Source organism: Ranitomeya variabilis, chromosome 2, assembly GCF_051348905.1.
Source record: "Ranitomeya variabilis isolate aRanVar5 chromosome 2, aRanVar5.hap1, whole genome shotgun sequence".
In the NCBI taxonomy this organism is placed as follows: domain Eukaryota; kingdom Metazoa; phylum Chordata; class Amphibia; order Anura; family Dendrobatidae; genus Ranitomeya; species Ranitomeya variabilis.
In genome coordinates, this window is record NC_135233.1 from 304,377,842 (window position 1) to 304,398,680 (window position 20,839).

General features: G+C 45.7%; 2 protein-coding genes across 3 annotated transcripts in view; one reads left to right on the forward strand and one right to left on the reverse strand.

Annotated features, from left to right (window-relative positions):
* Window positions 1-458: 458 nt before the first annotated feature.
* On the reverse strand, window positions 459-6,193 carry NDUFA1 (NADH:ubiquinone oxidoreductase subunit A1). Its single transcript, XM_077285175.1, has 3 exons — window positions 6,006-6,193; window positions 2,347-2,436; window positions 459-541 (listed from the first exon to the last, which is right to left on the reverse strand). The coding sequence occupies exons 1-3, from the start codon at window positions 6,105-6,107 to the stop codon at window positions 521-523; spliced, it is 213 nt and encodes a 70-aa protein (XP_077141290.1). The 5' UTR covers window positions 6,108-6,193; the 3' UTR covers window positions 459-520.
* A 237-nt stretch (window positions 6,194-6,430) lies between these two features.
* The window catches only part of UPF3B (UPF3B regulator of nonsense mediated mRNA decay), a 36,899-nt gene continuing 22,490 nt past the window's right edge, over window positions 6,431-20,839 (forward strand). The window contains exons 1-5 of one of the 2 annotated variants that reach the window (XM_077285173.1): window positions 6,431-6,627; window positions 6,720-6,916; window positions 16,434-16,540; window positions 16,660-16,766; window positions 17,422-17,520. In XM_077285173.1, the coding sequence (XP_077141288.1) occupies window positions 6,812-6,916; window positions 16,434-16,540; window positions 16,660-16,766; window positions 17,422-17,520 (418 nt within the window). In that variant the 5' untranslated portion in view covers window positions 6,431-6,627; window positions 6,720-6,811. Of the gene's footprint in view, window positions 6,917-16,433; window positions 16,541-16,659; window positions 16,767-17,421; window positions 17,521-20,839 lie in introns of both variants that reach the window. The other variant, XM_077285174.1, reaches the window with a different exon arrangement.

The following is a 20,839-nucleotide window of genomic DNA, read 5'->3' on the forward strand; positions in this document are numbered from 1 at the left end:
AACTTTTGGTCTGTGGTGTGTGTGTGTGTGTGTGTGTGTGTGTGTGTGTGTGTGTGTGTGTGTGTGTGTGTGTGTGTGTGTGTGTGTGTGTGTGTGTTTTTTAATAAATGTCACTTTAAACTATCACTATCAACGTCTATATATTTATTAATGTCTATATTTATTATCTATCTCGGGGTGTTACACCGACACCTAATGACTGTAAATGGGGTCACGTTACAGCAGTCCCAAAAAGTCCAACCCTGATTGATTGTTGGACAGTCAGATCACATAAACCATTTCAGAAACACAACTGAGAATTGGTGTCCTGTCACCAGACCACCATGTAGCCCTCCGGCCTTATAAGCCAATCATCAAGAACAGCTAAGAGGGCGGGGAGGAATGGATGACGGAAACATTTTATTATTACATGTAATAAATACGGGCCCATAAGAAATCAGCGGGAAACTTGGAAGAGGTTTCTCGTGTATATACATTTTATTGGAAGCAGATATAAGATATCCATGGTTAACAGGTCATCTCAGTCGATATTCTCCAGGCCCTGAAGAAAAAAAGAAAAAATGGAAAAACAAAATGGTTAATAATATTTTTTTTTATATAGCGCCAACATATTCCGCAGCGCTTTACAGTTTGCACACATTATCACCAGGGCCGCGCCGAACATCTCCGGCATCTCCCACAGAGCAGAGCGGTGACGTCACCGCTCTGCTTTATGGCCGGCACTTACACAGGATGCAGGAGGAGTGCAGGGAAGCGGACGCCGGGCACCGGAATGTGAGTATGTGTTTTTTTTTTTTACATTTACAATGGTAACCAGGGTAAACATTGGGTTACTAAGCGCGGCCCTGCGCTTAGTAACCCGATGTTTACCCTGGTTACCAGTGAAGACATCGCTGGATCGGTGTCACACACACCGATTCAGCGATGTCAGCGGGAGATCCAGCGACGAAATAAAGTTCTGGACTTTCAGCAACGACCAGCGATCTCACAGCGGGATCCAGATCGCTGCTGCGTGTCAAACACAACGATATCGCTATCCAGGACGCTGCAACGTCGCAGGACGCTGCGATATCATTGTAAAGTCGCTTAGTGTCAAGGTACCTTAAACCACAATCCCATTTCAACAGATTTCTAAAGTCTACTATGTATCTACATCTCCCTCTATAATATATATGTATTTAATTTATTTTAAAATAAAATAGCCAGCCTGAATTTTGGTGCACCTTGACGCTTAAAGTTTTTTTTTTTTTGTTTGAAATCGAAAATGATGTTTAACAAGTACGTCATCAGCTTTTTTAATGCATGAGAAAAATGGACAGTTTCATCAGTTTGTTTTTTTCTCTGATTGGGGGGGGGGGGGGGGAAATTCTCCACCTTCTACGAGTGAAAAACATACAGCACACAGACGCCATCTGATTACACTGACCATAGACGTTCATTATGTATTTTGATCCAACACTTGAATCAATATTGGAAATGTTTCAGTGATTTTGCACTCCGAAGAAAAAAACGTGGACATGTGAACATGTACTGCCAATGGTATGATTGCAAACAGTGGAAAAAAAACTCGGATAACACTGGTATGTGAATAACTGACATGCGATTGTGCCATGAACATAAAAGTCAGGTCAGCTCAGATTAAATCAATGGGAGAAGGGGAAGAGTGTGTGCTGGTATAAAGTGTTGGTGGCCCCTAGCCCCCCAACCGAGAAGTCATGTCTTATGGGCATAATTCTAGAAGACCGTAGCTCTCCTCCAGTGATGATATTTTATTATTTCATCAGCTTTAAGAAGCAGCCCATCATAACTGCAACATTTAGATCTAGTCCCGGGACACCGTCACAGTCGATCCATTTGCAAAACACATGGATAGAAACTACTATAACCAGCTCTCCTCCCAGTACCTGCGCATTAGAGGATAAAGACAATACTTTTGTTTGTTTTTTTTTAACATTTACATTTTTTTTTTTTTTTTTTAATAAAAATCATTTGATGCAATTGGATTTCACACAACATCTTGCAGTTTGCCTTTTATAGCTCCTGTGCTGAACAGTTTTTTGCTGGCTGCAGAATGATTTAAGGAGAATCCATCAGTGATCTCATTCTGATAGGAGAGTTTATTACGCTCATCTTCCTTTTTCTCTCAACTCCTCTCAGCTGATTTATAACTACATGAAATTGACTCAAGTTGAACTTTTGGTGGCACCAAAAAAAATTGAATAAAAAATCTACTCCAGCACGTCGACTGAAAAACACATCCCAAGTTAATTCTGCAAAGTAATGCGGGCCATTATCACCAATATTCCACGTAAAGTCATCTTACAGCCGAGTTAGACTATTACTTACTTTTGATTTATAGTAACGCTGCTCCCCAGAAACCCTCTTGTCTCTTTGTAAAAGATACCACTGGTAGGGGAGCCGGGCAATCCGCTTGTCCTGTGTACGGCGACACATTAAATAAGTGACACATGAGAAATGTCTTACCTGTACCTTTAATATAGGAAATATTCTAACACCTGCATTATAGAAATTGTAACCACGTGATCTCCATCTTACTCCGTGCCCTGACTAGGACACTTCAGAATGTAAAACTATAGCTCCATCCACATTGGAGAATATACCAAACCTGCATGAATTACGCTACGTTCACATTTGCGTTGTGCGACGCAGCGTCGGCGATGCAACGCTCAACGCAGGAACAACGCATGCACAACGCTGCGTTTTGCGACGCATGCGTTCTATTTTTGAACGCAAAAAAATGCAGCATGCTGCGTCCTCTGCGCCATGACGCTTGCGCCAAAAAGGACGCATGCGTCCCAAAACGCAACGCAACGCATGTCCATGCGCCCCCATGTTAAATATAGGGGCGCATGACGCATGCGGCGACACTGCAGCGTCCGACGCTGTGGCGCACAACGCAAATATGAATGTAGCATTAGATTTCTACTCACCATCACACACGCTGTTTTTTTAATTACTTGATAAATACATATTTTAAGGGGTTGTTAGGGGCGAGAAGAAAAAAAAAATATTATTAATTATGTGGGGCTTGTATAGATATAAAAACAACAAATCATAATCTCCTGCTGTCACCTTACTGGATCCAGCGCAAGAGGCTCTGTGGTCTGCACAGAATTGCTGCCACTAATAATTGGCTGCAACGCTTAGATAACGTAGAGCTGTGTGTCAGAAGAAATACATCCAATGACATCTGGTTCAGGTTTATCTGACTGCTGTAACCCATTACAAGCAGGGGTCAAGTGGCTGGTTGATTAAGGATGAGATCGAAGCCTAGTGCAGATCATAGAGCAGCGTGCAATGGATCCAGGAGGGTAAGAGCAAGCATGATTAATTCTCTTATGGTTTAGAGAATCAACCCTCCCCGCCCCCAGGTAGGTCAACTTGCAAAAGCAAGTGTTATATAGATATTTATAAATACTAATGTGAAATAGTAAATACATCTATGTATCACTTAGGCTAAGTGCACACGTTGCAGAATTGCCGCGGCAATTCTGCAACTCCCTGCTGTGGGTATAACGCATGCAGAATTGGCATGCGTATTCCCGCTTAACACTAGCGTTTTGCAAGCGTAATTAGCTTGCAGAATGCTAGCATTTTCCAAGCGATCTGTAGCATCGCTTGGAAAACTGATTGACAGGTTGGTCACACTTGTCAAACATAGTGTTTGACAAGTGTGACCAACTTTTTACTATTGATGCTGCCTATACAGCATCAATAATAAAAAGATCTAACGTTAAAAATAATTTAAAAATTCGTGATATTCTCACCTTCCGGCATCCCCCACAGCCTTCCCGCTCCTCGCGATGCTCCCGTTCCCAGTAATGCCTCGCAGCAATGACCCCAGATGACGTAGCATCACGCGAGACAGCACGTCATCACAGGTAATTGTCGCAAGGCATTATTGGGAACGGGAGCATCGCGAGGAGCGGGAAGGCTGTGGGGGATGCCGGAAGGTGAGAATATCACGATTTTTTTTAAATTATTTTTAACATTAGATCTTTTACTATTGATGCTGCATAGGCAGCATCAATAGTAAAAAGTTGGTTACACTTGTCAAACACTACGTTTGACAAGTGTGACCAACCTGTCAATCAGTTTTCCCAGCAATGCTACAGATCGCTTGGAAAACGCTAGCATTCTGCAAGCTAATTACGCTTGCAAAACGCTAGTGTTTAGCGGGAATACGCATGCCAATTCTGCATGCGTTATACCCACAGCAGGGAGTTGCAGAATTGCCGTGGAAATTTCCACTGCAATTCCGGATGTGTGCACATAGCCTTATTCTTATTGAATGGAGGCAAAAAACCAAAATGGCTTTCCAAGTTTCTTCTAGTATTAGCCAATGAAAAACAGACATTACACAGACGCAACTCGGATGGCTCCGTGTGCAGTTTTTTTTCTGAACAGATTCACTGAATGGTTAAGTTTGATCCAGAAATCGGATCAAAATCTGAAATGTCTGTAAGACGGCGCAGACTACAATAAATTAAATACCTTTGTAATATGCGAACAAGAAGAAAAATGGCTAAGAACGATACGCTGGGATGTGTGTATGGGGCTGAAGAGACAGCAGCAGGGAGGGGGAGAAGGTCGTTTATAGATCAGCCTGCAGAGGGGAGAAATCATCTCGTGACCAATCAAATTGTCTGAGGAGGTGTACACAAATTTTTTTAATTTTTTTTTGCAGAGCTGCTCCAAGACCCTCTACGAAAAAAAAATACTTGAAAAACTGTTTTAATTCCTTTGAGAAAAGAGGAGCTTTGAATTATTATTTTTTTAACTGAAAAGTTTCTAAAAACACCTGGTAAAAAACAAAAACAAAAAACCAAGAACAAACAAAAAACAGTCACTTCTTTTAAGGAGATCTGCACCAAACTAGGCACAGTCCAATCAAGAGGAGGAAAAAACACAAAAAGTTTTAGAAAACAAAAAGAAAAAGACTTAAAAAAACGCAGCATTTTCTTAAGCAGCCTCCACTTGAAAAACATGTAGTTTTTGAACACTTAATAGAAAATCCATGTGAACATTGCCTAATGGTAGTAAGGATAAGGCAGCAGGTGCTAGCCGCCCGGGGAATATAACCATAAGGAGATGACTGAAATTAAAGGGAATCGGTGTACAATACCTACCCTACACAGCTGACAGTGGTACACCTAGTAGGAAAAGCCACCTACAGATGTCCTCACTGAAAAAGGCCTTAAAGGGGTTGGCCAGGCTTGGGGTGCAAGTCTACAGTGCTGGTGTTGGGCAGTCATGTGATTTGTGTATTTCCAGACACATTCCAACTAGACTGTATCCGGCCTCGCTCAATTCACTTGCGCTGAGCAAGGCCACATGACTGCAGTCACAAGCCCCCCTGCCCCCAGCAAGTCCTGAAGATTTACAAGTCTGCAGTCACAGAAAGTGACTGCAGACTTGCACCCCAAGCCTGGACAACCAATCTAACAAGACCCTGTCACCAGGACAGACACTAGTTAAGAGGTGTTGCCTGATTAAGAAAAAAAAAGTGATGACTTGTTGATCAGTGGCGGTCACATCGCTAGGACCTGCACCGATCAACAGCAACGTGTAACCTGGTTACAAGATGAGAACAGGTGGGACGCCCGACCACTATTGTATTCTCTACGCAGATTAACAAGGATAAATGTTCCAACTTGGGACCCGCACAGATCTGTATGCTGTCACCTGTCCAGAGCACTGCTACATCTGCAGAGAAAACAGGAATATTATCACAACTGCAGCAAGCCGCTCAGTGACACATTGCTGGAATCAGGGTCTCTGTCTCTACATCCTGCTGCTCTCAGAATAGGTGGCGACAGATGAGTTATGTGCCGGATTCTCTCCAGAGAAACCTCACTGTACAGATGCCACCTCTGCGGTGAGAAAACCGTCACTGCTCGTCAGTAATAGGATAAGACTATAGAACATATAGTATATAATAATACAGCCGCCGCCGGCCGGTGTGACCTGTGCCCAGCACTCACCTTGCCCCCGTTAGTCAAGCGGTTAATATATATGGTGGACAGCCCGGGCACCATGAGGCAGCCGGCCATCAGCGCCACCCCGGGCAGGATCTCATACCACATGGCGCCGCTTCTCCAGGGAGAATCTCTGACTGCACCACAGACCCGACAGCAGCTCAGGGTCACAGCGCTCGCCCAGCATGCTCTGCGCTAATACTGTCACACATGGCCGCCATATTTGTTACTGGCAGTGTCGCTAACAAATGAAAGAATGATGACTATAAACCGCTATATTTTCACTCGGTGTCTATGGTTGATGTCAATTTATTGATAGGGTATTATTTTGTGTAAAATGGAGAAAATAAAATATTTGACCATGTCAACAATGGCGCCTGAATACCGGAAGTCAATGAGTAACAAAATCTCGCGACATTTTCGCGAGACTTGACATCGCTAGAGAAAAAAAAGGTGAATGCACAGCAACAGATGACGTCAGTGCGCAGCCATGTTTTGAAGGGAAAAGTTACTACAGATGATAGGTAACCTATGCGTAGAAACAAGTTGTGCGGCCAAGCGAGAAGCGCACGGTGCTCCGGCCTCCGGTGTCCACAGAGGAAGGCTCGGGATTTCGCCATTGGTATCGGTTAGTATGTGTTAGGTGATTCCACGCCCAATGTGGCGGCTGGATGGTGCTACTGCTGCTGGTCACGTGACGCGGTGCTCGTCCAATCACAGGACGCGGCAGGAGACTGAGAAGTGCAGCGCTGGAGTCAGTTACTAGGTAGTTGTGGCCGTCAGCGCTGGTGTCCGCCTGCACGAAGAGAACCATGAAGGAAGACAAGGAGAACACGAAGCCCAGGGAGAAGCGAGGGGAGCAGGAGGAAGGAGACCGGCCCGAGAGGGTGAAGGAGAAGAAGGAGGTCATGAGCAAGGTGAGGACGAGGCCTCCTGAACACAGGGGGCCATAGTGACACTTGTCAGCAGGATGCATCTGTCACCCGTGACCCTGCGGGCTGTGTATGTATAGCAGCGGGCACCAGTGGGCCGTGTGTATTGTATGTAGGTTGTGTGTGTGTGGTCATAGGGGAGGCTGTGGGGTGTGTGTGTGTGTGTATGGTCATAGGGGGGGGGGGCTGTGGGGTGTGTGTGTGTGTATGGTCATAGGGGAGGCTGTGGGGTGTGTGTGTGTGTATGGTCATAGGGGAGGCTGTGGGGTGTGTGTGTGTGTGTATGGTCATAGGGGAGGCTGTGGGGTGTGTGTGTATGGTCATAGGGGAGGCTGTGGGGTGTGTGTGTGTGTATGGTCATAGGGGAGGCTGTGGGGTGTGTGTGTATGGTCATAGGGGAGGCTGTGGGGTGTGTGTGTATGGTCATAGGGGAGGCTGTGGGGTGTGTGTGTGTGTATGGTCATAGGGGAGGCTGTGGGGTGTGTGTGTGTGTATGGTCATAGGGGAGGCTGTGGGGTGTGTGTGTGTGTATGGTCATAGGGGAGGCTGTGGGGGGGGGGGTGTGTATGGTCATAGGGGAGGCTGCGGGGGGGTGTGTGTATGGTCATAGGGGAGGCTGCGGGGGGGTGTGTGTATGGTCATAGGGGAGGCTGTGGGGGGGGGGGGTGTATGGTCATAGGGGAGGCTGTGGGGGGGGGTGTATGGTCATAGGGGAGGGTGTGGGGTGTGTGTATGGTCATAGGGGAGGGTGTGGGGTGTGTGTATGGTCATAGGGGAGGGTGTGGGGTGTGTGTATGGTCATAGGGGAGGGTGTGGGGTGTGTGTATGGTCATAGGGGAGGGTGTGGGGTGTGTGTATGGTCATAGGGGAGGCTGTGGGGTGTGTGTATGGTCATAGGGGAGGCTGTGGGGTGTGTGTGTGTGTATGGTCATAGGGGAGGCTGTGGGGTGTGTGTGTGTGTATGGTCATAGGGGAGGCTGTGGGGTGTGTGTGTGTGTATGGTCATAGGGGAGGCTGTGGGGTGTGTGTGTGTGTATGGTCATAGGGGAGGCTGTGGGGGGGGTGTGTGTGTATGGTCATAGGGGAGGCTGTGGGGGGGGTGTGTGTGTATGGTCATAGGGGAGGCTGTGGGGTGTGTGTGTGTGTATGGTCATAGGGGAGGCTGTGGGGTGTGTGTGTGTGTGTATGGTCATAGGGGAGGCTGTGGGGTGTCATGGGGGAGCCTGTGGGGGGAGGGGGTCATGGGGGAGCCTGTGGGGAAGGGGGTGTGGTCATGGAGGAGCCTGTGGGGGTGTGTGTGCGCGTGTGCGGTTATGGGGGGAGCCTGCGGGCTGTGCGTGTGCGGTTATGGGGGGAGCCTGCGGGCTGTGCGTGTTGTAACTGGCAAGCACTGCCCACCGCTGGATGGGTATTGCGCACATTAAGAGCATTGCATTTTGCAGGAACTTCTGGGTATCCATGGTTACGACCACTAGCAACTAATGAACTGTCACTTTATCAGTGGATGTAACCATGGATACCTAAGGTCCTGCAATGCCTGCACAATAAGGAAAGAGACATAGCGAAACTATGCTAATTTCTAATTGGAGGTATTTGCTAATATTATTATTATTACACCCACTACATATTGGGATAGGATCTTGGACATGGGAATATATATTGGAGGGGGAGCATGATGGGTGCTATGTACCACTTCTAATATGTTGTGATACTTTCTGTTTACTCCCATTTCACCCCTTAATGACAGCCAATACGTCTTTTGACTGACCTGAGATATGAGAATAACCTCCCCATACAGGTGACAATCCAGCAGCTGTCGGCTGTACACTATAGCTGACAACTTGCTACATCAGCCATGATCAGTGTTGGCATCGTCCATGTCTGTTTAACCCCTTAGATACAGCTGTCAAGTGACTATAGAATATAAATGGTTAAGGTGTGTGGGGGCTTCCTCTTTATCCCCATCAGCACCCTGAGATCATGATTGTGTGGTCCTGATGTTTGCAATGGCAATTCAAGACCAAATAGCGGCCTTATCAAATATAAAGGAGGGACAGCACCACAGCAGTTGTGAAGACGAAAAAATTACGTTTTTATTCCACCTCCTGCAACGTTTCGGTCCGCAGACCTTTTTCAAGCATGACATAAAAACACTCCAACCACCATTATATACCAATAATCCCGCCCCAGCAATTGACTCACAGCCAATGGGACGGTTCAATACAAACAGAACAGATATAAATTACATCAAAACCATGACAATACAGTTAAAATTCATAAACTATGCATAGCCCACCACATATAATCACCCCCCCAAAAGTTACAGCCTCCCTGATCGCTCTTTTAATATACAGCATCTCCAAAAAAGCCAAATATAAACTCCCCACGTTCTATTTGTGTACACCGGCGATCGCACCAATCCATTCAATGCGTCCACCCCTGCCATAGTAACAGGGCATGTCCATGATTACGCCGGTCCAATCACATCAACAGGAGTCCAGCCCAGCAGATAGACGTCATAACACCGGCATGCAACGCTCTCTCCAGCAGCCGCTCTTTAATGCGCATGTCCATGACGTCATCTTCCCTTCACTCCTCTGTGCACAAGTCACCATTCCGGATTACACACCCTTCCAGCGTCGGGAAACACAGCGCAGCTGCGCACATTATACAACCTTCCAGCGTCGGAAAAACAGCGCAACAGAGTACATTTCATGGGAATCTCCTCTAATGGCATCTCGAGATCCCAGATATGTAAATTGGTCTAACCCATAACTCAGGAGCTTCAAAATATTTCACCATTTCAGGTCCATAGGCAGGGAACAAACTCAACCACATCTCATGGACCTGAAATGAGAAATCACATGTACAAGGAGAAACCAACATAGATCTATGCAATAGATAAAGGCTTAAAGGGACATGCATTACCATAGAATTATGGTGTATAAACATATTCCAATGGAGATACATATACATATATATATAGTTAATCATAAACCATCAATAACATCATTATCCCCATATAGAGTCATCCATGGAAAAATTAAATGCATAATGTCCCCAATGGAGGGTAATTTCATAATACTGGGGCTATTCCAATACATATCATAAAACACTATATAACAGAGGTTAAAAACAAAATTACACCAGCAAGAAGCTACAATAGAGCACCAGAGCGTTTACAGAAGACAACCCTGTGGATAGTCGATATTTAAACCCCTAGGGGAGAGTGTATCCAACTCATATATCCACTTCAGCTCTTTTCTTTTAAGCAGAGAAATCCGATCCCCCCCACGTCTAAGCATTGGTACATCGTCAATAACACGATACCTAAGTTGATTAATTGAGTGTCCCAAGTCATGAAAATGTCGGGGTACTGGGAGGTCAATGAGTTTTTTTCTTATCGTACTTTTGTGTTTAGAAATTCTCGCTCTGACCTCCATTGTGGTCTCCCCTACATAGTAGAGGCCACAAGGGCAGCTCAAGACATAGACCACATAACTGCTTGTGCAAGTATACCGTTTATGTATAGCATATTTTTTCCCAGTATGGGGGTGATGAAATGATGCCCCCTTCAGAAGATTGTTGCAACTAGCACAGCCGAGACATGGGAAATTACCCATGCTCGGACGGCTCAAAGTGGTCTGTAGATCTCTCCTTGAACTACCCACATCAGAGGTCACCAACTTGTCCTTCAAACTCCTATTCCTCTTATACGAAAATAAAGGAGGAGATTGAAACTCATTGACATTCCCATGTCCCCTACTCAGTACCGACCAATGCCTCCGAATAATTTCTGAGATCCGTCCACTTTGATTATTAAAAGTTGTAACAAATGGAATCCTCCTTGCCAAAATAGGAGCCACCCTGGGGGTCAGGAGCTCATCCCTGTTTTTACTCAATGTTTTTAATTTAAATTTGTCCAAATCTCTCCTTGGATATCCTCTTATTAGAAATTTTTGACACATTTCATTCAGTCTAGTGTCTATTCTGGACTCATCAGAGACGATTCTCCTGACCCTCAGGAGCTGACTCCATGGCAAAGACTCCACCATTTTACGTGGATGTTCACTAGTAAAATATAACAGATTATTTCTGTCGGTCTGTTTAACAAATAGGTCAGTATGTAACAGCCCCTCATGTTTGTAAACATTCGTATCGAGAAATTGTATACTTGTCTGGGAGCTCTCCATGGTGAAACCCAAGCCCGGATAGATGTTATTCAAAAAGGAGTGGAACCGCACAAGCTCATCATACCCTCCATCCCAAATTAGGAAAATGTCGTCGATGTAGCGCCGCCAGCCCCTGACATGACTCCAAAACGGTGACTTGTACACATGCTCGCCCTCCAGGACAGCCATATAGATATTAGCATAAGTGGGGGCCACGTTGGACCCCATGGCTGTCCCGCGGCGCTGAAGGAAAAATTCATCACCGAAGAGGAAAAAGTTCGGTGGGCTTTCGTTTTGCCCTTCAAGTAATGCGAATTGGTTTAACATTGACAATGATTTGTATTTGTTCTTTAGACGGTTAAAATTAGCGGCATTTTTTTCAGAGAAGGAGAGGTTGGTGACACCAGATTCCAAGACACAGCTTTCCCTTGATGAATTAGGTCTCTTCAACAAAAGTGATTTTGTGCCTCCTGTTCAGGATCCTGTTGTGGAGACCTTCTGTAAATTGGTAAAGGCTGATGTAGCCAGACTTAAACATGGTGGTAATGGTAGTGGTTATGGTAATGGTCGTCCAAACCTAACGTATGCAGAGCGTAGGGAGATTGATGTCTTGAAGAACAATAAATCCATCACCATCAAGGCGGCCGACAAGGGCGGAGCCTTGGTGGTGATGGATACCACATATTATGTGGAGGAAATTAAATCACAACTTGCTGACATGAATGTCTATGAGAGGCTCCAGGTGAACCCAGCCCAGAGGTTTAAATTGGAATTGGATTTGATTATTGAGGATGCGCTTATTAGCGGTTTAATCGATGGTAAACTGGCTAAATATCTTAAAGTAGAACATCCAGTGGTTCCTGTCCTGTACACCCTGCCTAAGATACATAAGGATCTACAAAGACCCCCTGGTCGCCCGATTGTATCGGGTAGGGGGTCCCTTTGTAATAAAGTAGCAATTTTTCTGGATCACTTGCTGAGGAAATTTGCGATTGCAGCACCATCCTATGTTAAGGATACAAGTGATTTCATTAGATCCTTGCAGGGTGTACAGGTCAGTGAGACCACATGGTTAGTGTCATTTGATGTGACATCATTGTACACATCCATTGAACATACGAGGGGATTATCTGCCGTCGGTGTGGCGCTGGCCGGCTCCGACATGGCTCCTGACTGTACACGGTTCGCCCTGACGCTGTTGGAGTTCATCCTGGGGAGGAACTTTTTCCTCTTCGGTGATGAATTTTTCCTTCAGCGCCGCGGGACAGCCATGGGGTCCAACGTGGCCCCCACTTATGCTAATATCTATATGGCTGTCCTGGAGGGCGAGCATGTGTACAAGTCACCGTTTTGGAGTCATGTCAGGGGCTGGCGGCGCTACATCGACGACATTTTCCTAATTTGGGATGGAGGGTATGATGAGCTTGTGCGGTTCCACTCCTTTTTGAATAACATCTATCCGGGCTTGGGTTTCACCATGGAGAGCTCCCAGACAAGTATACAATTTCTCGATACGAATGTTTACAAACATGAGGGGCTGTTATATACTGACCTATTTGTTAAACAGACCGACAGAAATAATCTGTTATATTTTACTAGTGAACATCCACGTAAAATGGTGGAGTCTTTGCCATGGAGTCAGCTCCTGAGGGTCAGGAGAATCGTCTCTGATGAGTCCAGAATAGACACTAGACTGAATGAAATGTGTCAAAAATTTCTAATAAGAGGATATCCAAGGAGAGATTTGGACAAATTTAAATTAAAAACATTGAGTAAAAACAGGGATGAGCTCCTGACCCCCAGGGTGGCTCCTATTTTGGCAAGGAGGATTCCATTTGTTACAACTTTTAATAATCAAAGTGGACGGATCTCAGAAATTATTCGGAGGCATTGGTCGGTACTGAGTAGGGGACATGGGAATGTCAATGAGTTTCAATCTCCTCCTTTATTTTCGTATAAGAGGAATAGGAGTTTGAAGGACAAGTTGGTGACCTCTGATGTGGGTAGTTCAAGGAGAGATCTACAGACCACTTTGAGCCGTCCGAGCATGGGTAATTTCCCATGTCTCGGCTGTGCTAGTTGCAACAATCTTCTGAAGGGGGCATCATTTCATCACCCCCATACTGGGAAAAAATATGCTATACATAAACGGTATACTTGCACAAGCAGTTATGTGGTCTATGTCTTGAGCTGCCCTTGTGGCCTCTACTATGTAGGGGAGACCACAATGGAGGTCAGAGCGAGAATTTCTAAACACAAAAGTACGATAAGAAAAAAACTCATTGACCTCCCAGTACCCCGACATTTTCATGACTTGGGACACTCAATTAATCAACTTAGGTATCGTGTTATTGACGATGTACCAATGCTTAGACGTGGGGGGGATCGGATTTCTCTGCTTAAAAGAAAAGAGCTGAAGTGGATATATGAGTTGGATACACTCTCCCCTAGGGGTTTAAATATCGACTATCCACAGGGTTGTCTTCTGTAAACGCTCTGGTGCTCTATTGTAGCTTCTTGCTGGTGTAATTTTGTTTTTAACCTCTGTTATATAGTGTTTTATGATATGTATTGGAATAGCCCCAGTATTATGAAATTACCCTCCATTGGGGACATTATGCATTTAATTTTTCCATGGATGACTCTATATGGGGATAATGATGTTATTGATGGTTTATGATTAACTATATATATATGTATATGTATCTCCATTGGAATATGTTTATACACCATAATTCTATGGTAATGTATGTCCCTTTAAGCCTTTATCTATTGCATAGATCTATGTTGGTTTCTCCTTGTACATGTGATTTCTCATTTCATGTCCATGAGATGTGGTTGAGTTTGTTCCCTGCCTATGGACCTGAAATGGTGAAATATTTTGAAGCTCCTGAGTTATGGGTTAGACCAATTTACATATCTGGGATCTCGAGATGCCATTAGAGGAGATTCCCATGAAATGTACTCTGTTGCGCTGTTTTTCCGACGCTGGAAGGTTGTATAATGTGCGCAGCTGCGCTGTGTTTCCCGACGCTGGAAGGGTGTGTAATCCGGAATGGTGACTTGTGCACAGAGGAGTGAAGGGAAGATGACGTCATGGACATGCGCATTAAAGAGCGGCTGCTGGAGAGAGCGTTGCATGCCGGTGTTATGACGTCTATCTGCTGGGCTGGACTCCTGTTGATGTGATTGGACCGGCGTAATCATGGACATGCCCTGTTACTATGGCAGGGGTGGACGCATTGAATGGATTGGTGCGATCGCCGGTGTACACAAATAGAACGTGGGGAGTTTATATTTGGCTTTTTTGGAGATGCTGTATATTAAAAGAGCGATCAGGGAGGCTGTAACTTTTGGGGGGGTGATTATATGTGGTGGGCTATGCATAGTTTATGAATTTTAACTGTATTGTCATGGTTTTGATGTAATTTATATCTGTTCTGTTTGTATTGAACCGTCCCATTGGCTGTGAGTCAATTGCTGGGGCGGGATTATTGGTATATAATGGTGGTTGGAGTGTTTTTATGTCATGCTTGAAAAAGGTCTGCGGACCGAAACGTTGCAGGAGGTGGAATAAAAACGTAATTTTTTCGTCTTCACAACTGCTGTGGTGCTGTCCCTCCTTTATATTTGATTTGGACTTGGATACCGGGATGGATCCCCTGGTAAGGACGTGCACCCCTATATCCATAGAGATATGTAGTTTTTAAACTTATTTATACGGGTGCGGCTGGACCAGCGTTCTATTGGTTTCAAATAGCGGCCTTAGTCTGCCGGCTACAGTAACCTGTTCAGAAGTTAGCGGCATTTAGGTGGTAAAATTACAGTTTTTCATTCCTGTCTTGTCACTTTGCATTAATTCCTGAAAATCACCTGAAGGGTTACTAAACTACCTGACAGCAGTTTTCAGTATGTCAGGGGGTGCTGTTTTTAAAATGGTATCACTTTTGGAGGTTTTCCAATATATGGGACCCCTAAAGTGACTTCAAACCTGGATAGGTCTCTCAAAAAAATTTTGGGGACATTTCCATGAAAAAATGATAAAGTGCTGCTACATTTTAAACCTCCTAAAATGCTAACAAAATACAATAGCATTTTACAAATTGTGCTGATGTAAAGCAGGCTTGAGGGAAATGTTATTTATTAATGATTTTCTGTTGTATGACTATCTGGATTAAAGGGATAATCATTCAAAGTTTGAAAATTGCAAATTTTTTACATTTTTGTCAAATTTGATATTTTTTTAATAAATAAACACAAAACATAATTACCTAAATTTACCATTATCATAAAGTATAATGTGTCACAAAAAACAATCTCAAAATCACTGGGATTTGTTCAAGCTTTTCAGAGTTATTACTACATAAAGTGACACTCGTCAGATTTAAAAAAAATTGGGCGCTGTCACTAAGGGGTTAAGTCAATAAAATCATAAAATGCCGTTCTCACATTAGAAGGTTATTGCTTATGACTAGCATATACCATAATGTTTAGGATAGTATGAATAGAGGGACCAGGGTCCCTTGCACAGCTTCGCTCCTGACAACTGCTGTACACGCTTTCATTCTGAAGGTATTTTGCGTCCCAGTAAATGGACCAGGAAGTGATAACATTTCCAATGAAATTCTTATTGTGGAAAGGCCACATTGACCAGTTTCGGCATGGGCCATTTGCCTCCGTTGCTGACCAGGCACATTTTTTTTCTTCATTCATGCAGTCTAAAGACTTGTAAAGTTTTTTTTATTTGGTTCAAGTAATTTTTACATCTTTTTTTCATGATATATGGAGTTTTATTTTTATTCACAGTGCACGGACTGGCCCAGCACCTCTCCTGACCTGAACGTGACAGCGTGATGTATTTCTATGCAGCTATCACGCTCAGGATAGGAGATCCAAAGGTTGGTCAGTCCGAGGATTCCAATGCGATCCTCGCACGAGAATTCCGGCCGTCTATCTGCCCCCTAACTGTGTACACAGCACTTGTATAGCGCTGTGTATACAGCCGCAAAGGAGGCAGATATGGTAATAAACCCTCTGTGCCTTCTCTATGGGGACTGCTGCTGTCTCGGCACGCTGGGTCCCTGCTCCCGCAGCTTCACGATGATCGTGTGTGGTTGTGGTACAATTTAGTGACATTTTAGAACATTACTGCAGAGTAGGAGCCTGAATGCCCAAGTATTTATAGTCTATCTGCAGTCAGGAAGCTGTTAATATAGCTGAAAAATAATGCTAATTTTATTTTAATAGTCTACTTTGGTTTGTTGGAGAGCTACGGATTGTCCTACATTACAAATAAAGCTTTATTTAACTAGAAGTTTTTGTTTTTAAAGGTTGTGATCCGTCGTTTGCCTCCAAGTCTTACCAAAGAACAGCTGGAAGAGCATCTTCAGCCTCTGCCAGAACATGATTATTTTGAGTTTTTTGCAAATGACACCAGGTAATAATCATTAATTTTGGCACAGTCCTCTCTGGTTATCAGTAAATCTTCACCTTTGCAGGCTATTTCTTTTTGTTACTTGTAGTTTTGTCTAATTCTAATGTCTTCTTGTTCCTTAGCTTATTTCCTCATATGTTCTCACGGGCATATATCAATTTCAAAAGTCCAGAGGACATCATGCTATTCAGAGATCGATTCGATGGCTATGTGTTCATTGATCATAGAGGTACGGTATGTTGTCTATATTATCTCTGCTGACTTCAGTATTCGAGAAGATCAACGATCGAATGAGGACTTGAAGCACTCAGGCTCCTAATCAAAACCTATCATGACATATAGAAGGTTTAAGTTGGATTATTAGTAGAATCATATTAAATGTCACATGTCTCTCACCCATACTAATATTGTTAGACTGCCCCATCCTGTACCTTGAAAATTGGTACAGGACACCCTAATCTCCCGTTTCTTCTTCCTGAAGAGGAATCCTACACGTAAATGTTCACACTGCTGCTTCATAGATCTCCATGGGAAAAATGGAAGCAATTGCAGTCTTGCTCCTGAGAGTAAACGGAGAACTGAGAGCCCAGAGCAGTGTGTGGACTCAGTAGTAAGGCTTTGTGTCCTTACATTGCTCTGATAGTGTAAGTAATCTCCCACAAACCTACTATTGAACCCGTACATTACTCTGTTCATGTAGCTCATGCAAGATCTGTGCATTTCAGGACTTGGACCTTTACCGATCAGCAAGACTATGCAACGCATGCAATATATAAAATAATTCTATTTGCAAAATAATAGATACATTTTAAGTGAGTTTGCCTTCAGATAGAATATATATTGGGTGTTAATGTAAACCATAATTGTATTCCTTTTTATCACAGGTCAAGAATATCCAGCTATTGTGGAATTCGCCCCTTTTCAAAAAGTGGCAAAAAGAAAAAGCAAGAAGAAGGATTCTAAGACTGGGACTATTGATGATGGTAAAAAAAACTTTCTGCATTATCTCGGGGTTCTTTTTACCACTTTGTAAGGACTTTAACTCTAATTAAATCAGGTTTTGCAATTTAGTTTCTATTTGTTTACACTCAGATATTCAGGGTTTTCGAATGGAAAGTTGTCTAAAATTTTGTACATAACTTTCGATGAGAGTTGAAATCCTGGTGGCGCAAATGAACATACTTAAAACAGGGCTAAATGCTATGTGAACTGTAAGGAGGGCTTTATCATAAGTGGCTCAGGCTGCTGCTCCCACGCCCTCATACTTTACATTGCAGTTCTGTTTGTTCAGACAAAACTTTCTCTATCGCCTCTCATTGGGGGACAAAGGAACCATGGGTGTATGCTGCTGACACTATGCAAATAAAAAAGTTAGCTCCTCCTCTGCAGTGTACACCCCACCGACAGGAAGTAGGATATCCAGTTAAGCTTAGGCTAGGTTCACATTGCGTTAGGGCAATCCGTTAAGCGCATAGCGCTAGCGGATTGCACTAACGCAATGTTTCTTTAGGGTTCGCGTTCATCGTTCCTGCTAGCGCAGATCCCCGATCTGCGCTAGCGAGGACCGGACTTCGGACGCTGCAAGCTAGGAAGTGCCGAAAATGGCATGCGCTAGCGATGCGCTACAGAGACAAATCACATTGCTGTCAATGGGTGCGCTAACGGACCCGTTGCACGGCGTTAATTGCGACAATTTCGCTGTGCAACGCAGTCCGTTAGCGTTAACCCATTAACGCAATGTGAACCTAGCCTTAGTGTCAGTAGGAGGTGGACACAGGTCTTTCATTAGACCCTTATCTACCTCAGTGTGCGTCGTTCCTTTTCAGATTTTCTGGAGGGATACAGGGTGAACAGTCATACCTGTAATCCCACATTATGGACTATGAGTACAGCATGTACTGCCAACCCGTATCCTCATAGATCCCACAGCAGGACCAAGATCCTAGCACACAAGCGTGCTTAGAAGTCCTGTCCTAGCTCCCTGGACGTCTGATATTTTCCCCGGATTGAGGTTAGTAAGGACGGCGTGGGATGTTTTAGGTGAGTATTCCACATACCCTACCCTCAAAGTACCTCTGAGTCCCTTCTCAGTTCCTGGGTAGTCATTTGGGGGTCCCTTGGGATATTTTTCCAGGCTGCCTTGGCCTCCCCGTCGCGTGGCAGCCGCGTTACTTCCTTCGGCGGCCGCGCAGTTCTCCGGCGCGGTGGCCTTACAGGCGACCGCGCTGCCTTTTTCCCCGGCCGCACTGTATTCTGACCCTGCGTGGCTGCCGTGTAGCAGCCGCGCCACCTTCCCCTAAGGCCGCACTGTTCCTGTCCCGGCGCGGCGGCCTTACAGGTAGCCGCGCTGCTTTCTCCTGCGGCCGCACTGTTTTCTGTTCCGGCGTGGTGGCCTTGCAGGCAACCGCGCCGCTTTCTCTGGCCTGGCGATTCCTCCGGCCGCACTGTGCTTTTTTGACACGGCGAGGCCGCTTTTCCCGGCATCTGCACTTCCCCCACCGCCGCGGCCCTTCCCGGCGGCCGCCGTCCTCAAATTCTCCCGTTGCCGCGACTCCTCCCACTTTCTTTCCCTCGGGCGGGCTTTTCTCCCGCCCAACTATTATCAGCGAGCTCCGCCCACCGGCGCCATCTTGGTGCTCCTGGCCTGGCGGTTAGCCGCGCCCACCACTCCCCGTGCAGCCGCAGTTACTTATTTCAGCGCCAGGAACTTTTTTCTTCGCCCATCTTAAGAGCGCGAATTTCTGGCGTCCTCGCATCTCCCCACTGCTGTTCTTCAGGCCTGCAGCAAGTTTCGGACAAGAGGGTGCCCCAGATGTGACTGCCTGAACAGGCAATCGTTCCTGAGGATCATCTTCCAAGCCGTGCAGCCTTCCATCTGGAAACCGCAGCGTCTGCCGTGAGTAGCTCTGCACCGCAGATTGACACACTCCCCTGCCCCCCTGTCCCCTAACCTTCTGACATTTTCCTCAGGGGCCCGTTCGGTCTTGTTTTAAGGGAGGTCGTTCCCGGCCTACTTTTTTCCCTACCTCCTATGCCTTAGTGAAACACTTTCCGGGTTCATCTTGTATCAGGCAGGCCTGCAGCAACCCACATTATGCTCACCGCCCAGGATCCCCCCTGCTGTACCGACTGAAAGCGAAGTCCTCACCCCAGGCTGGGCCTCCTCTCTGGACCTTGTGTCCATGCTCGATCGGTTGCCCCTGCAGTCTTCAGTAGTAGCCAGCGGGTCGCAAGACACTCCATCCGAGACTTCCAATACAGGCCGCGAAAGATCCAGACAGGAACGCCGGTCTGAGTTCTCTTCTTGGTCCATCTCACCCCACAGTCCTTCTCTGTGGTCGACTTCCCCCTGGTCCTCCCCACCGGAGTCAGGTGAGGCTTTCTCTGATGTGCCTTCGGAGGATAATTTGGGGCCGGATTCGAATCAAATCGCCTAGCATGAGGGATATGGTTCAAAGCCTCATTGGAGCGACCAATCAGACCTGTGGCATCAGATTCCTCTACGGAACCCACAGATCAGGCGGTTTCGCTTAGACGGTCTAAACTACCTCCCAAGGTATTCGCTCCTCATCCTGAATTCGAGGAGCTTCTGGCGAGAGAAAGAGAATTTGACCAGACGTTTTCAAAGAGGCAAGCGTCTTGGAGACTCGTATCCCTTTCCTCCGGATCTCATCGCCAACTGGAATGAGAGACGATAGAGAACGACTTCTCCTTCTGTGGATCCGCCGGCTTATAGACTTGCCACCAACACAGTCCTCACGCTGTCTGGTGGGGCGTCTCTGAAAGATTCCATCGATGGGATCATGGAATCCTTCGCGAAGTCGGCTTTCGAAGCTGCCGCATCTTCCCTATGCCCGTCCTTTACTTCCACTTGGGTTTCGAAGTCTGTATCCGAATGGGCTAAACAATTCCATTGGGGCATTCAAGCCGGAGCTCCACCAGATCGGCTGGCGGAACTTGCCACCCAGATTGCTCACGCCAGGGAATATTTGGTTCCCCTTCACTGGACGCCGCGTCTTCTGCCGCTCAGGCTCCCAGTAATGTTGTTGCCAGCCGTCACGCCGTTTGGCTCATGACCTGGCAGGCGGATTTGTCATCAAAGAAGTCCCTCACCAGGCTGCCTTTTCAAGGATCACGTCTTTTCGGTTCCAAGCTAGACCAAATTATTAAGGACGCCACCAGTTCCCTTCTCCAGACCTCGCCTACCTTCCCCTAGGCGACAACTTCGGTCTTTTCGGCCTTTTTCGTCATTTCGTGGCATCAGATTCCTTTTCCACAACAGCAGAGGCCACAGGCACGTTA